The 15,942-nt window shown below is 33.1% G+C and overlaps 3 protein-coding genes across 5 annotated transcripts; 2 read left to right on the plus strand and 1 right to left on the minus strand.

The window, feature by feature from the left end:
- Positions 1 to 2,976, plus strand: LOC105164054 (2-C-methyl-D-erythritol 2,4-cyclodiphosphate synthase, chloroplastic). Its single transcript, XM_011082604.2, has 3 exons — positions 1 to 504; positions 1,213 to 1,343; positions 2,498 to 2,976. The coding sequence occupies exons 1-3, from the start codon at positions 174 to 176 to the stop codon at positions 2,732 to 2,734; spliced, it is 699 nt and encodes a 232-aa protein (XP_011080906.1). The 5' UTR covers positions 1 to 173; the 3' UTR covers positions 2,735 to 2,976.
- LOC105164055 (1-aminocyclopropane-1-carboxylate synthase) lies at positions 6,164 to 8,943 on the plus strand. The gene is made up of 4 exons (XM_011082605.2): positions 6,164 to 6,739; positions 6,840 to 6,971; positions 7,065 to 7,225; positions 7,602 to 8,943. The coding sequence occupies exons 1-4, from the start codon at positions 6,578 to 6,580 to the stop codon at positions 8,602 to 8,604; spliced, it is 1,458 nt and encodes a 485-aa protein (XP_011080907.1). The 5' UTR covers positions 6,164 to 6,577; the 3' UTR covers positions 8,605 to 8,943.
- LOC105164057 (heavy metal-associated isoprenylated plant protein 39) lies at positions 14,030 to 15,425 on the minus strand. 3 transcript variants are annotated; one of them, XM_011082606.2, is made up of 3 exons: positions 15,234 to 15,425; positions 14,803 to 14,878; positions 14,030 to 14,627 (listed from the first exon to the last, which is right to left on the minus strand). In XM_011082606.2, the coding sequence occupies exons 1-3, from the start codon at positions 15,243 to 15,245 to the stop codon at positions 14,287 to 14,289; spliced, it is 429 nt and encodes a 142-aa protein (XP_011080908.1). In that variant the 5' UTR covers positions 15,246 to 15,425; the 3' UTR covers positions 14,030 to 14,286. The 3 variants fall into 3 exon arrangements, with proteins under 3 accessions (XP_011080908.1, XP_020550052.1, XP_011080909.1); XM_020694393.1 differs by having other exon boundaries at positions 14,803 to 14,926; XM_011082607.2 differs by lacking the exon at positions 15,234 to 15,425 and adding an exon at positions 15,030 to 15,111.

Genomic DNA, 15,942 nt, shown 5'->3' on the forward strand with positions numbered 1-15,942 from the left:
TTCCCGCACCAAACCGTTCCTTGGCTATAGCATATTCCAAGACTTGCCGAGAAATAATGAAGTAAACCCCGTGGAGCACGAGCTTCAGAGATCCTCACCACGATTTATCGATGCGATAGCCATCAAACAGAACCACACGCGCCTCCATACAACTACAAGCAGAGGTGGTCAGAATGGCAATGGCGACTTCTTCAATTTACTGCGCAACAACTCCGTTACCCCAAAGGAGCCTCTCCAAACAATTCCCCCTCCACCTCCCCGCCGCATGCGTCACGCGGCACGCGCTTCCTTCTTTAAGCATAACAGCGAGATTGCCAGCACAGGTAGCTGCAGCCTCCAGCGCCGTCGAAGCCAAGCCGCAGCAGGAAGCCGTTGCTCCTGCTAAGGTTTTGCCGTTTCGGGTTGGCCACGGCTTCGATTTGCACCGGCTGGAGCCGGGGTACCCTCTCATCATCGGTGGTATTAATATTCCTCATGATCGAGGCTGCGAAGCTCACTCTGATGGTAATTATTGTATATATATTACGCCTTTATATTGGAACTGTAGTTATTGATGTTGTTTCATGCTTTACAGTCTCTGATTTTCGTTATCACTGTTTTCGTTAAACAAAAGGAATTCAACTTGAATCTTCGTTCCTGCTTTTTCATTTTTGTTCCTTCTTGGCTGAAGTGAAGTTGATGAGTTTGTGCTAGGCTTTTCTTTCTGAAAGATTCATTGTGTTCTGTGAGGTAACCTAATTTTGCAGTTGAATCTAGTCAACTACTGCTATTAATATCCAATGTGGTTCTGGCAAAGGTGGGCTTTTGTCTTTTTGATATTGGGATATTCTATTTATATACAGTATAATTACAGTAATTTGTATGTGCAAGTGTTTGTTATCAGTTCCTTGGAATGTAATGGTGCTATGAACAGTGTAATACTACATTCTGCGTCAACGATTGATCTAAATTATACAAGTAGCTGTTTCTTGCTATTTGATGCTGAACTAATCATATTTGACTAAAAGATCAAGTTAATTTACTTGACTCATCGAAACTCAATTTAAATAGTACTCTTTACATAAGTAATATTGCAGAATTTTAATTTCAGCATTTAATTTGCTGTAGCGAATGTCAAATTTTTAGTTACAGTTCTCATTTTCTTTAATAAACACATAATTGATAGCTGGTTAAAGTTTTGTCGTTAAGGAAGATAGGGCTCTCTTCTTCCAGGTGATGTCTTGCTACACTGTGTGGTTGACGCAATATTGGGGGCACTGGGGCTTCCAGATATTGGGCAGATCTTTCCAGACACAGATCCAAAATGGAAAGGCGCAGCATCTTCTGTTTTCATCAAGGAAGCAGTGAGTGTTCCTCTGATTTCTTTTATGTTATATATGATCCTTGGATATCCTACTTGATTTACTTTTGAAGTCTACTGATATTTCCTTTGTTTAGTTTCATCGGGTTGCAGATTTTGCATATGTTAGAATGCAGACAAAGATTTATTTCCTATAACCTGTACGGATTTTTCGGTTTTGCTACAGAAATTTTGAATCTGTTCTTTTAAAAGGAGAAAAGAGTAAGGTGGTTAAAATAGCAAGACCTACGTGGGAAACAGTGTCGTAAGGTCCTTCAGCACATGCGCCATTAATGTCTCATCTATTTGTGTGATGGTCATTGCACGTGATGACCATGTGTTGCATCATGAATAAAACCTAGCTTGGATGAATTAAACTTACTTTAACACTTCTTAAGAGCATTTTAGAGCGGGAATTACCAACTTCAATGCAATAGGGAATACAATGCAATCAATTAATATTATAGATGAAGCCGTTTAAATCTCTGATGATTTTGTATTCTCGCTCTAAAACACTCTTAAATAGACATTTTAGGATGCTTTTTTGTTCTAATGGAACTCTCTCTTGTATACGTGTCTCCTTAATTTTTTGTCTAATTTGGTGGAAGAACTTAATATCATAAAGGGGGCTATAGTATGCAATTCTGGAGGATAGATAAGGAATGTTGGGCGCTAACATGTAAGTTAACCACGGTACGGGCATAGCAGAATGAGCAAAGTGTTTTTGTCCCTGAATTTTGTACTGTTCGTATATGAAATAAAATATGTTGTTCTGTAAATTGATTCCTACTTGTCACACAGCCAAGTACTTAGTCTGAGAGGAGGAGAAGTAGAATATAAAATTTGTGTGACATGGGCCATTGGTTATTTTTCTGTTATACACTTCTGCCGCAAATAAAGTACTCTTGCCTGTAATTTTTGCCCTTCTTGGTTTTCACATGGAAGGATATAGACCCGAAGAACCAATAGATTATGTAAAACTTTTTCTTTTAACATTTGATTATTTTAAAATTAATTTTCTGTGAGAAGCCAATATCTGAGTACTTATCTGTATATTGGATGCTTGCTGATATTTTGGTGTTTGCACTTAAACTCTATGATTCTTGATTGGAGCTGTGTTCTGCAGTTGAGTAAATTTTAGTAATTTGGTCACATCAGGTTAGGCTAATGCATGAGGCGGGTTATGAACTTGGAAATTTAGATGCTACATTGATCCTTCAAAGACCAAAGGTCAGCCCGCATAAGGAGGCTATCAGATCCAATTTGTGCAAGCTACTTGGTGCCGATCTGTCTGTTGTGAACCTCAAAGCAAAAACTCATGAGAAGGTTGACAGTCTTGGGGAAAATAGGAGTATAGCTGCACACACAGTTGTTCTCCTTATGAGGAAGGAATAGCGGTGTTTTCCTTGGTTGAAGTGTAATAGTTGTATCTGTATCACTATAGCATCATACAAGAGATTGCATCACCTAATTCTTAGATCTTACAATTGATGACCTAGTATACGCACACGATACTTTCATCCAAACAAACATTCACCTCGTGTACCTTGAAAATTGAATGACAACATCCTTGTAAAGGGATGATTGGGTCTGTTTAAAACTCTGGATGTCTTTTGAGCAGGGTTTCCTTTATTCATCTCTTTCTGTGTTGTTGTTGAGGAGTTGGATTTTATGGCTGTATGACAGTCAATGCAGTTGATATTTCCACTTTATGTTATACTATCTGTAACAACCTATGTAAATGCCAAGAAAAATCTATCCATAGTTGAAGTATCTAAGCAGTGATATAATCTGTAATGAAATAAGGAAACATACAAGTATTTTCTAAATCTGTTTTCCTCCAAGAAATAGTAGAAATATGTCTTGTGTTAAACAAAGGGCTATTCTAAATTCTAGAGCAACTCTAACAACCATTCCACCTGGTCTTTATTCTTCATTTGTTCCAGTGTAATAATAGTCATGATTTGGTCTGTGATTCACGTTTTTCTTCTTTTAAATACGTAAGAATCAAATGTTTCAGTCAAAGAAAATCCTATTTTTTCTTTCCCTTCTCAAACTAAAGATATTCAAGTTTTCCGGGATTGTTTGCTGCATTTCTTAGCATGTTTGCAATTCAAATTCTTTATTTTGCATTTTTTCTACGGGCCACTATATATGAATTGAATTTTCTATCTCCAAATTCTATTCTATTTTTTTTATTTCATTTAAGATATACACATTATATGTGCAAAATTTTATTTATTTTATTTAAAAAATTAATTATATACATGACGTACGTATATCAATTTAAATAAAAGATGCAACAAAATTTGAGAAAAAAATTCAACTGAACTACATAGGCTTGAGGTTAGGAAGGTAATTAAAATTAAAACGAAAATTGCAAAGAATTATGTGAGGAAGGATCTAAAGAGAATAATACATTAATGATTCTCGACTCATACACATCACTGGTCAAATTTATTTGAATTATTATCGAGTTTAAAAAAAACGTTTAAATTTGATTTGATTATTGATTTAATAGAGCTCAAAACTTGGATCAAACACGGATTGAGTTCGAGTAATTTGATATTTTTAAATACATTTTATTATTTTTCATTCTAATCGAATCGAACTTGAGTCAAACTAAAAAATTACCAAATAAATTTTTTTGTTCAAGCTTAATTTGTTAGTTTAACAAATCAAATTCAAACGAGCTTTCATTAATTAATTTTAATCGAGTATCGAATCATTTAATTTATTTTTCACCCCTAATTGATGCACATGAAGATATTATCTAATCCTTTATCTTGCATGCGACACGCACTAGTCAAAACGATACAATTACTATTCAAGTTGTCCTTTTGAATTTATGAGGTACATAATTAGTGTTATATATATATTATATTGATGCCATAAATTAATGACCTCTGAAAATGATCCATTTATTATAAGTTCTGATCATATGATATAATTAAGAAAAATGGAATAGTAAATGTACCAAATGTACAAAGGAGAAACCCATAACATATTTTTGCACTGAAAAGTTACGCAGAATTGACCAAAATTTTGACTACCATTCTCAGTCAAAAGGCTGAAATTAAATTTGGATTGTGATTATGATTATGATAGTCCAGTTGTTGACAATTCAATGCTGCAAGAGGACTTAAATATTTTGATTATATCATTTTTTGACTTATACAAATTAAATGCATATTTACCAAACATAATCAAAAGGAATTTAACTTTTTCATTACGCCCACGAGGCCTTGAATCTTCCCCTTTTGCAAAGTACCTCTTATATTTACACCTTTTCATATATGGTCTATTTATAAAAATTATTCATATTTTTTTATATAATCACAAAAAAAACACTCTTGACAGTTAAAAAATAGAGATAGTTTATGTAACGATATTGACGCATTTGATTAATGTGTGTATAACTTTTTAAAAAGTAGGGGTGGTTTTGTATAAATGATGTTGACGTTTCTGCTCGGTGAATTTTTTAGAAGACAGTGGTGATTTGTGCAAACGAACTATATGTCAAGGGTGCGGATATAATTTATCCTTATGTATATATGTATACTATATTATTTGGATGTAATTGGAGATGGAGTGAAAAGTAAACTTGAGAAAATGTGGTCAAATTGTTAGAAACAATGGCAGAAATTAGAAGAATGGATTCAACACTGAAGCAGGCTAAGTTGGGAAGCTCTTATGTATATCAACCACTACTTGGTATTTTTGTCAGTGTGTGATGGCTGGAGACATTTATAGTTAATTTTGATTATGGGAAGAAATCCAAACATATATCTAACGTTTGAATTGGTTACCACCTAACACTATCACAGATGACCAATCTCGAAGGTTGTCTTCTTGTTGGTCTACCTCAAGGAATTTTAAGAACATGCAAATTTGTGTGAAAATATGGATTTGTTTCTTCACTTAAATAATATAGGTATGTTAATGTCACACTCGTGACTTTAGATCTAACGCAAGTGAAATAAATTTAAAATTGCGTCGACTAAGAATATTATGAAAGTAATTTGCCCCAAGAACGGTGTATAATATGAACAAAAATGATAAAATATCAGGTCCAAAGATAATTTCAAACTATAATTAAAAAAGAATATTTAGATAATTTCAAAATGTGAAATTTCAAATTGATTGGTAAGCCGGTGGTCTACAGAATTTTGCATACAAATGTTAATTATTAGCACGGATAAAAAACCATGATCGTTGAAAGTTTGTTAGCAAACTATGCACATAAATAAGTGACTCTTTTTTGAAATTTTATTGGTCTAAACGCTCCAAAAATGCATTTAAATGAAAATGATAGTACTAAAAGAAAATAGGTGTTGGCCACGTCACAAAGTTTGAAGCATGCCATTGTGCAACTATTTTACATGTGAAATGAGGATAAAAATGAGTACGTTGAACACAATGTTTCAACTTCAAGCATGCGCATAATGATCTCCAACTGTTGGAAAAATGCTTGCAACATTCACATTGTATACTACTACCTAACAAACTTCTGCTCTGTCACAAGTAATCGGATATAAATTTTTATTTCAAATTATTTTGTATTTTTTATTTTATTTTATACGTAGATGCTACCGTGTATAAAAAATATCATTTTTTTAATTTGTTTTAAAAAATATTTTATACACATGACGTGTACAATTTGGGGGACTCAAAAAGCTTGCTCTCATATAATTCAAATGGGACGACTATATTTTGTGCTTCGGGACCACGGAACCTTAAGAAGCAGAAATTGTTCACACGAGTGATTGCAGTTAACTTATGTTGAGCAGAAGAGTTTTGGTATGGACAAACAGGCTCTCTCTAGGCAGGGCAGCCCGTTTGACGACAATCCTGTCAAAGAAAAAGACTGTTTGAAGTATTTTTTGTTTTGATTTCACGTTATAGGCGTTATGTGATCAAACATGGTTCAGGACATAAGTTAATCGCCGCCTGCCAAGGTTCAAACTGTTTTTGTCAAAAGAGAAATTGGCCAAATCCGATCTGAGTTAGAATTTCCCGCTTTTTTAAGGAGTATGAGTGTTGCTTCATAGGAAGCTTCATGTCTTTGATCCTACACCTATTTATACAGCCATCCCATGCCTTAACATAGTACTCTAAAGACATCTCCTCCTAACGTAGTATAGCTTAGCTCTCAGTCATAACTTCTCTCATACTTTCATTTCTATAGTTCTTACTTAACTTAGGATTGAGATTCCTGGGACTGAAACAGTGAAGGATATGACTATGAATCAAGTGCAGCTCTTGTCCCAGATTGCAACCAACGATGGACATGGTGAAAACTCGGCTTTCTTCGACGGTTGGAAGGCCTACGACAGTGATCCTTACCACCCCACCCGAAATCCGAGTGGGGTTATTCAGATGGGACTTGCAGAAAACCAGGTTATAACATAAACTAGAATCAAGTGATAAATGTCCCAAGTTTTAACTTCTTCAAGGATGTCCAAATATAATTAACCTGACTTCTGTCTGGCTTCTGCAGCTTTCCTTTGATTTAGTCCAAGAATGGGTTAGGAACAACCCGAAGGCCTCCATATGCACGGCAGAAGGATCAAATGGCTTCAAGGATATCGCCATCTATCAAGATTATCATGGCTTGCCAGAATTCAGAAATGTACTAAAATACTAACGCTGCAAATGTTCAGACATATTTTAAGATTCAGACTTAATACAAGTTCTTAACCTTTGTCTGATCATGAACGTGCAGGCTGTTGCAAGATTCATGGAGAAAGTGAGAGGAAACAGAGTCCGTTTCGACCCTGACCGCATAGTAATGAGCGGTGGAGCAACCGGAGCGCAAGAAACGTTGGCCTTCTGCTTGGCTGATGCTGGTGACGCGTTCTTGGTGCCGACTCCTTACTATCCAGGGTATAAGCATAACTTTTTCCTTGCTTATTGGTAGTCAAATGTTAAATTCTCAAGGGTTATCTTGTTTCTGAATTATTGGTGGGGGCATGGCAACAATAATATGACACATAACGACAACTTTGTTGACAGACATGAAACAGAACATCAGTTTCAGGCAGTTGGATGATCATTGTCTGTTCCCCCCAAGCATCTTTATTGTTAACATTGAAGGATGCTAAATTGCTAACTTGTTTAGTTACTATCTTTTTCAACACTGCACAAAGTTGCAAAAACTGAAGAATGCATATGTTGTCTTAGAACTTCACATTTTCTTGGATTTTCTTTCTTCTGTTCTAAGAGATTACTTATATATATTACTCCATTATATATCATGCAGAAACGATCGAGATCTAACGTGGCGAACGGGAATTCAACTTCTTCCTGTCGTTTGCGAGAGCTCCAATGATTTCAAGATCACCCGACGAGCCCTTGAAACTGCATACAAGAATGCTCAAGAATCGAACATCAAAGTGAAGGGCTTGCTTCTCAACAATCCTTCAAATCCATTAGGCACGGTAATAGATAGGGAGACTTTAACTGACTCATTACTCTTCACTAATGAGAAAAACATCCACTTAATCTGCGACGAGATCTACTCTGCCACGGTCTTCAGCCAGCCAGGTTTCACCAGCATTGCTGAAATAGTGCAAGAAAACACAGACTGCAACCGCAACCTCATCCACATTGTCTATAGCTTGTCGAAAGACCTCGGGTTCCCTGGATTCAGGGTAGGCATCGTGTACTCATATAATGACATAGTTGTGAATTGTGCACGAAAAATGTCGAGCTTTGGGCTTGTCTCGACTCAGACACAGCACCTGATAGCAACAATGCTGTCAGACGATGTTTTTGTGGACCGTTTCATTGCTGAGAGCTCTAAGAGGCTGGAAATAAGGCACGGGATTCTGTCAGCAGGGCTAGCTCAAGTAGGAATAGGGAGCTTGAAGAGCAATGCCGGGCTATACTGCTGGATGGACTTGAGGAGGCTGCTGAAGGAGCCTACATTTGAGGCGGAACTGGAGCTGTGGCAGGTGATTATTAACGATGTTAAGCTCAACGTCTCGCCTGGCGCCTCCTTCCATTGCTCCGAGCCTGGATGGTTCCGTGTCTGCTTTGCAAATATGGACGGTGAAACGATGATGGTTGCATTGAATAGGATACATAAATTTGTGACTCAGAAGAAGGGGTCTGATCAGGAAAGTGGTAGGAAACAATGCAGGAGTAGTAAACTTGAGATCAGCTTATCATTCCGACGATTGGATGAGATGAAGATGGCGGCGCCCCACAAAATGTCGCCTCATTCGCCTATGTCCTCGCCTCTTGTTCGAGCCAGGACTTGAAGTATTTAACCTAATAGCATTGTCTGATCATGAATAAGATCAGGGAAGATGCATGATCAAGGTTGTTGCTGCACTAATTAGTTCTTCCTAAGATGTAACAAATTATTGGAAATATGTTTTTAACAGTGTATGTACGTAGTTATTAGGGTGTTTTTGTGCATGAACACATGCAAAAATGGTGTCTCATTGGATTTTTATCAGGACATATCATATGTCCTGGTTTTACTCTCTGTTTTTCTTCTTTGTTCTTTGATTTTCTTTTTCCTATTGCTGAAAAGGAACAGCTATATTTGTTGTAATCTAAGTTGTCTCTGGAAATACAAAATTCAGGAATTGTAATATTCATGGTTTCAACAGTTATCCTGATTCATCACCATTTGCTTATTTCACTCAAGTATTTTGTTTTATAAACTAGGGACAATTACATTTACGCTCTTTAACTTATGATCTATTTACATAAACTCCATCTTTTAAAAGATTACACTTACATTCACCAGGTATATTATCATTTACCCAAACCATCTCGATTTTTTAGAAACTCAATAGCATTACACATACTCCTTATTTTTAACTACAATGGGTGATTTATGTAATTACGTATGTTATATGCAAGTAGCCCATAAATCAAAGAGCGTAAATATAATTGTTCCTATAAATTATTCAAACTAACTTCCGATATACGACAAATTCTTATTCAAAGAGCGGATCATTGACCATATTAAACTAACCGTATTTAAAAATATCTTTGTACTTTTTTTACAATTGATTATTTTTTTTATATTATATATCAATTACACGATAAATATAATACACTCGACGACATACTTGGTTTTTGGTTGCGTCATTTTTGACATGTTAAAAACAAATAATGATGATCCATATTAGGTAGAAGTTGAATGACACCAAAATATTGACCACGCAAGTCTTAATTTTGTTCCACGCTGTGGACTTTGGAACACTCGATATCCATCCCAGTCTCCAGTCATATCCACATCACCTTTTTACTCTTTTAAAAATACAAAAAACCCCCTAGGGAAGGAGGCAATTTACAACCAATTATATAATAAGTGGATACACTTGTCGTATGATTGATATATAATTTTAAAAAAAAATAACAAAATTATAACATTTATTATGTAATTTGTTTGACTCGATTTTACTTAATTTAAAAAAAAAAATCGTTTATTTGATTTGAGCATGATGACGTGGGCAAAAGATTGTACCCCCACCAATGATGTGAAAAGTCAAAACTGCTTGTTATTTTCTAGTGGGAATTAATTCCTTGATGACCAAGATGATAATAATGCAGCCAGTGTTTTTGACTCGACAACTTGATTAATTACTTTGACCAAATTAAGTCAATTTTCTTATTTTTCATCTGTAAAATTTCTTGCACTTCTTCTAGATTCTTCTTCACAACTTAAATAGTGTAATTATATCATATCAATATGCAATATTTTATTATTAAGGAGATAGAATTTTTGGCATTATAAGAAATATATTATTTAATTATTTGGTCAATAAAAAATAATCATAATAAATAATTTTTAACCATGATCACACAACATTTATTGGACGTAATTTCTATGAAGGTGACTAAAATATATGTCATACCACTGCTCTTAATTATAGCAAGTAATTTGTTTATGGTGAAAAATGCATCGATTTTATTTAATCGTTGTTTGTTGACAATAACTTTTAGACATATCCATTAATATTTTAATCAATAGTAATTTTTTTTCTATAGACACAAAGGTGAATGCATGAACAACATATATATTATATGAACATGAGACTTAAAGTTGGGGAGAAATGTGAATTTTATATTTAAAAGAAAAGAGAAATACAAAATGAATGTATTAGGACTTGGAAAGTGAATTAGGCATTTGGGCCACTATAAACGGGCCTCCACATTTGGGCTTGATTGGAGCCCATCTCATTCGTAGCCTAAACATGTAGCCTTGTCGAATACCCTTCATATCCTAAGAAAAGGAAAATACAAGTAAAACATTTTCATTGAAAAGCATTTTCAGAGCCACTTGGCATTTGTATATTTCGGATAAAATTTTAATTTTATTAGTTTATTGTCAATTTTTTAGTTGGCCGGGAATCGCTATGATTTTACATTTAGTAGGGCAAAAAAATTATTTATTTACTATTTTTCACATAATAAATAGGGGTAATTACATCGTTCTTCTCTAAAGTTTAGTATAATTATATATAAAATTTTGTACTTTGAAAATTTTCAATTAGTATTATTCTCATTCAATAAGTAGATTTATTTATTAGCAAAATTCAAGAAATTTGCTGACATCAACAAAAAAAGTTGAATGAAATTGATATTTATTCTCTATGAACTTAGTGTAAATTTATTGTTGATCAAATAAATCTTTTCTGACCAAACTAATCTTAAAAAACTGAAGATTTACCTTTTCATATACATTATCTTTTAAAGATTTATAAGGGTAGTTTGATTATAAAAGATTTGTTTGACCTACCATAAGTTTATAATGAATCAATGGGGGACAAGTATGGATTTTCATTCAACTTTTTTGCTGATGTTCGTGAAGTTTACCAACAGATGGATCTATTTGTTGGATGAAAATAAACTTAAGGGTACTAAATATAATTTTTCAAACTACAAAAAATCTATAAGTAATTATATCAAATTTTAAAAAAAGACAGTGTCATTATCCCTAATAAATATAATTAATTCTTTGTGGACATGTATTTCAAATACGTAAACATGACGTCCTGAATCATATTACTCCATCTTATTATCTTTAATTTTTGTGGGACGTCTTTTTCAATTATTTTGTATATATATTTCAAATTCTGTCATTTATTATGTGATTGATCGAATTTCACGAACCAGCACTTTTTAGGACATAATTTTTATCAACTATATATACAATCAATTTTGGGTTGCAAAATTAAAAGTATATTCTCTTTCACTTTCTCTTTAGAGGTGGATTGATTATGAAATAAATATTAGTTTTACGTAAAAGATTAAAGATTGGGTAGGAATTGTTGAACTAATTGACATATGGGATGACGCAAATGATAAGTACTTGGATATCTTGTACAACCACAAATTGCTACTAATTGATTTTTCAATTTTGTTTTTGTAGTTGGGGGATTGGATTGAGCCATCTGGGCCCAACTCCAACCATTATCACTTAGGCTGGAGTTAAAGTACTCCATCTGGGGGCAACTCCAACTTTTATCATTTTACATATTTAGTCCTTTTTTTTTTCGAATTTAGTCTTTTGATTACAATTTGATTCTCTTCACACCATAATAAATTTTATTTTTGGTTGTATAACTATGAGTCATTAGGATAAAAATTGTCAATACAAGACTAAATTTACCAAAAAAAGATCAAATTTAAGATGTTTAGGGCTAAATTTGTTAAGAAAAGGACTAAATGTATAAATAGGGTAAATTATAGAACTCAAAGTGTTAATAACCTAAAGTTACAAGATCAAAAATATAATTTTACAGAAATAAAAATATCAATGATATCTTAGTTTAATGGTCAAAATTGAGTTTTTATGAACAAGCTTTAATCCAACCAAAATTATGGATGTTTGCCTCATTTTATATGAGTTTATTATAATTCATTTTATTATTTTTATATAATTATATTAAAGTATTAATCGAATTATATATTGTATTAATTAATTTATTAAAATATTGATAGAATTATATGATCAGTTGGCCACGAAAGCCTGATTGATTCCATCATCATACTCAAATTGGACCATATATGTAATGGTCAGGGTAAATGCAATTTATCTTTTATTTAAAAGATAAAGGTATAGAATATTTTCCTGACATTTGAAAAATTATGCAAAAAAATCCTACTAAGCAAAAAGCAGTGGGCATCATTTTTCAAATAATAGGGGAGTTTTTTATATCTTCTTTTTCAAAAGGGTTTTTTTGAATTTTTCAAATTTTAGGAAGTCAATTGTATAACCCATCATCGCCCTATAGATATTAATTTCCCATACTTGCTATATTATCGCGTGTATTTTCATCAAGGAGAAAATTTTAATACTCAAATTTCACAATATCAATATATATATATATACTTAAATTTATATCAATATTTGTATTTATGTACATAAATATGAACATACGTATATGTCGCAGCGAAAGCTGCATTCAGATATCAACATAGGAAACTTCTTTCAGGAATGAAGTTATTTTCTTCAACATTTTTGATTGGCCAATAGATAGAGTGACGGCAAATTTAACATCTTAGGCATAAATTTAACATCTTGTAATAATATATAGTGTTTATATATGATGCTGACTTTTGGTATGTTTCTTAAGGTTATGGCATAATGACAAGACAAGATCACGTATTTGGTATACTTACCATTAATTATTATAGTGACAAAGTCGGTTAAAATGATGAAAATAAGACCTCTCATGGAGTTGGATTCATTTGGAGTTTTTAATAATCATCCCATGGATCAGATCAAAGTCACCAATTCAATAAATAAAGCAATTAAATAACAACCCCAGTCGTTGAATTCAAAGCAATCTATATATAGAGAGCCCATTGATTTTTATTTTTCATATCTATTTCTAGAATTCAGAATTTTCATATCAAATTCTTAAATGACTATTTTATTTAAAAGTATAAATTGTTAGAAAAGAGGAACGTTTAATATATATATATATATATATATCGTAACACGTCTCCCACAAATTCCATACGTAAAGTCCTTTTTTTTTTTTAAATTAAATGGGGCAATGTGATTCGAACCTAGAATTTTTTTTTTCGTCTGATTATGATATTATGTTAAATTATAATCTCAATCTTATCGCTTAATTTGTTATAAGGAAAAATTGTCCAATATTAATGTTTTAGCATTCTTGTGTGGAATAAAAATGCATTTGGATTAATGTGATAGAAATACTTTAAATATGTTCTTGCACATTAATTTTATGAAGAGAAAAAAAGTTTTCCTTTTATTTTATTTTTTCAAAAAATTGTGCTTAAATTTAATATTTTAATTAAAAAAACAAGCTCCATTGAAATTTAATAGAAATAAAAATAACCCTTTTATCCTTTCAAAAGACATACATATGGATATGATTACTTGCCTGATTACCAAGGACATATATATTATATTGATCAATGATCATGGTATCATAAAAATTTTATTATGGCTATGTGTAGCTACTTGATTGGATGTATATGCAACTTGTGCATTACAATAATAAGATGAAAATTTGGGCACGTCACTAGGACTAAGATGTCTAAATGAAAAAAAAAGTCTTGCTGCAAGAAAACAAGTCAAAATTTCAACGGAATTAAAAGTCACAAAACCCTTTGAAATTATGCTTTTTCGTGCCAAACTATGGAATTGTAAAATGCAAGGATTTCAGAAATATAAAAGTTACACAAGAATTTGTAAATTAATTTATTCCCCTCTTCATGAATCCCATATATATGTTCTATATTTACATCAAATATGAAGAAATTAACCACAAGACCGATGGATTGATCAATGCAATAATATATCAACGCCGTCCATGTACATCGAATCCATCCCTTTTTTCGTATATGGTTCTTGAAAACGCGTTAAAATCCATCAAAAACCCTTTTTCTTCAGAAGAAAAGCAAAACTCGTGATCGATCGATCCCATGATTGTATATGATGATGATCAGGAAATAACACAAGAATTAGGGTTCTCCTCAGCGCTGTAGACATGGTAGTACTGTGTGTAATAAGGATTGTAGTTCTTGTAGAGTTTGAGGAGCTCAGCAATTTGCTCACTTTCCTTCTTCTTGTCATCAGCCTCTTTCTTCTTCTCATCTTCTTTCTTCTTCTCATCCTCTTTCTTTTTCTCATCTTCCTTCTTCTTTTCTGGCTCTTTTGCTGGCCCTACTGTCAGTATTTCTGTGTGCCAAGATTTTCTCAATTTGCTCACAATTTGAACTGGATCCACATCGCCTACTACTGTTAGTTTCCTCTCCTTCATGTCCATGGCCAGGGATTCTATGCCTGCACAACAAAAAACGATTTCAAACTGTGATACACTTGTCATATGTGAATTGTACCCTAATAACATGACAAGCGTATTGTGCTCGACATATAATTAGCTCAGATTCTGATAACGTCTGCCCCCACCACTAACCAGAGAAAGAAATTAAAACCCATAAAGAGAATTTTACACTACCTGTGAGGCTGGAAACTGCCTTCATGGCCTTCTGTTTCTCTTTGTCATCATGAACTTCTAGTTTCAGCACCACCTTCTGCAGGAAAAAAGAGCAAGAAAATCCATTGATCATTAGGGAGAGGGACTGCAAAAATGACTGAAATTAGAGTATTGGAAAAAAGCCCACAAGCTGTTGTTGAGATTAATCCAAGATGTAATTGAAAGCAAGAAAATCAATGGAAAATTACTGGAAAATCATCAAACTAATCAAGACTTGTGTACTTATATTCATGAAACCTCCCAATTAGTAAGAATAGAATATGCATGACATGATCAGCATCAACTGATGATAATTAATTACAATTTGTGTGTGTGTGTGTGGAAAACAAGAATTTATAAGAAATAGAAAAACAAATTAAAAGGGAAATTAGGAAAGGGAAGGGAATGATTACCTTAGCAACCATGATGTGGAGTACTGTGATTAGGACCTGATCAAAGAAGAGGCTTAAGAAATTGCAGAGAAATGAAGGTTGAGATGTTTATAGAAACAATTGTGTAAGTATGGGAATTATTAATGCTACTTGAATATGAATGAATAATTGAATTAGAGGGTAGTTTTGCTGGACAAAGGAGTTAAGGCCAGTGGACTAGCTCCCTTTTATATTCATTCATGCAAAGTATCAGTCAACTTAGAAACAGAGGGTCTTGAATTGAACTTAGTAACCTACAGATAGACTTAGTTTCCCTTGGACAATCGAAGGGCCAAATCTTGTGTGCTTTTGTAGCCTTTTGTACAACTACTCGATATTTACCTCCACCTATATATGGGAAAATTACAATTTCATAAGTCCTATAACTGATGGACAGTATTTTTTGTCCTGTACTAATTAAATTTTATAATTTAATTCTATAACGTTATAATTTGACAATTTTAGTTATTTTTTGCTAATTTGATGAAAAACTATATGTACTTATACATGACTTAATTAAATTACAATTTTAGTTCTGCAAATCAATTCATGCAGGACCAAAAATGACAACGTCCTCTAAGTTATAGGACTAAAATTACTCTTTAATTAGGTCATGTGCAAGTCACATGTAATTTTTTTTCCATGATAAAAAGATGAAAATTGTCAAAATTTTAAAGCTATAGGACTAAGT

The sequence above is a fragment of the Sesamum indicum genome, linkage group LG6 (assembly GCF_000512975.1).
Source record: "Sesamum indicum cultivar Zhongzhi No. 13 linkage group LG6, S_indicum_v1.0, whole genome shotgun sequence".
In the NCBI taxonomy this organism is placed as follows: Eukaryota; Viridiplantae; Streptophyta; class Magnoliopsida; order Lamiales; family Pedaliaceae; genus Sesamum; species Sesamum indicum.

What these genes read in the sequence shown, in the direction of transcription:
- LOC105164057 (XM_020694393.1), bottom strand. An exon ending in GGCAGTTTCCAGCCTCACAG is followed by an intron (nt 14,628 to 14,802) that starts GTAGTGTAAAAT and finishes TTTGTTGTGCAG; the next exon opens with GCATAGAATCCCTGGCCATG.
- LOC105164054 (XM_011082604.2), top strand. Translation starts at nt 174, where the DNA reads ATGGCAATGGCGACTTCTTCAATTTACTGCGCAACAACTCCGTTACCC. An exon ending in CTGCGAAGCTCACTCTGATG is followed by an intron (nt 505 to 1,212) that starts GTAATTATTGTA and finishes CTCTTCTTCCAG; the next exon opens with GTGATGTCTTGCTACACTGT. An exon ending in CTGTTTTCATCAAGGAAGCA is followed by an intron (nt 1,344 to 2,497) that starts GTGAGTGTTCCT and finishes TGGTCACATCAG; the next exon opens with GTTAGGCTAATGCATGAGGC.
- LOC105164055 (XM_011082605.2), top strand. Translation starts at nt 6,578, where the DNA reads ATGACTATGAATCAAGTGCAGCTCTTGTCCCAGATTGCAACCAACGAT. An exon ending in TGGGACTTGCAGAAAACCAG is followed by an intron (nt 6,740 to 6,839) that starts GTTATAACATAA and finishes TGGCTTCTGCAG; the next exon opens with CTTTCCTTTGATTTAGTCCA. An exon ending in GCTTGCCAGAATTCAGAAAT is followed by an intron (nt 6,972 to 7,064) that starts GTACTAAAATAC and finishes ATGAACGTGCAG; the next exon opens with GCTGTTGCAAGATTCATGGA.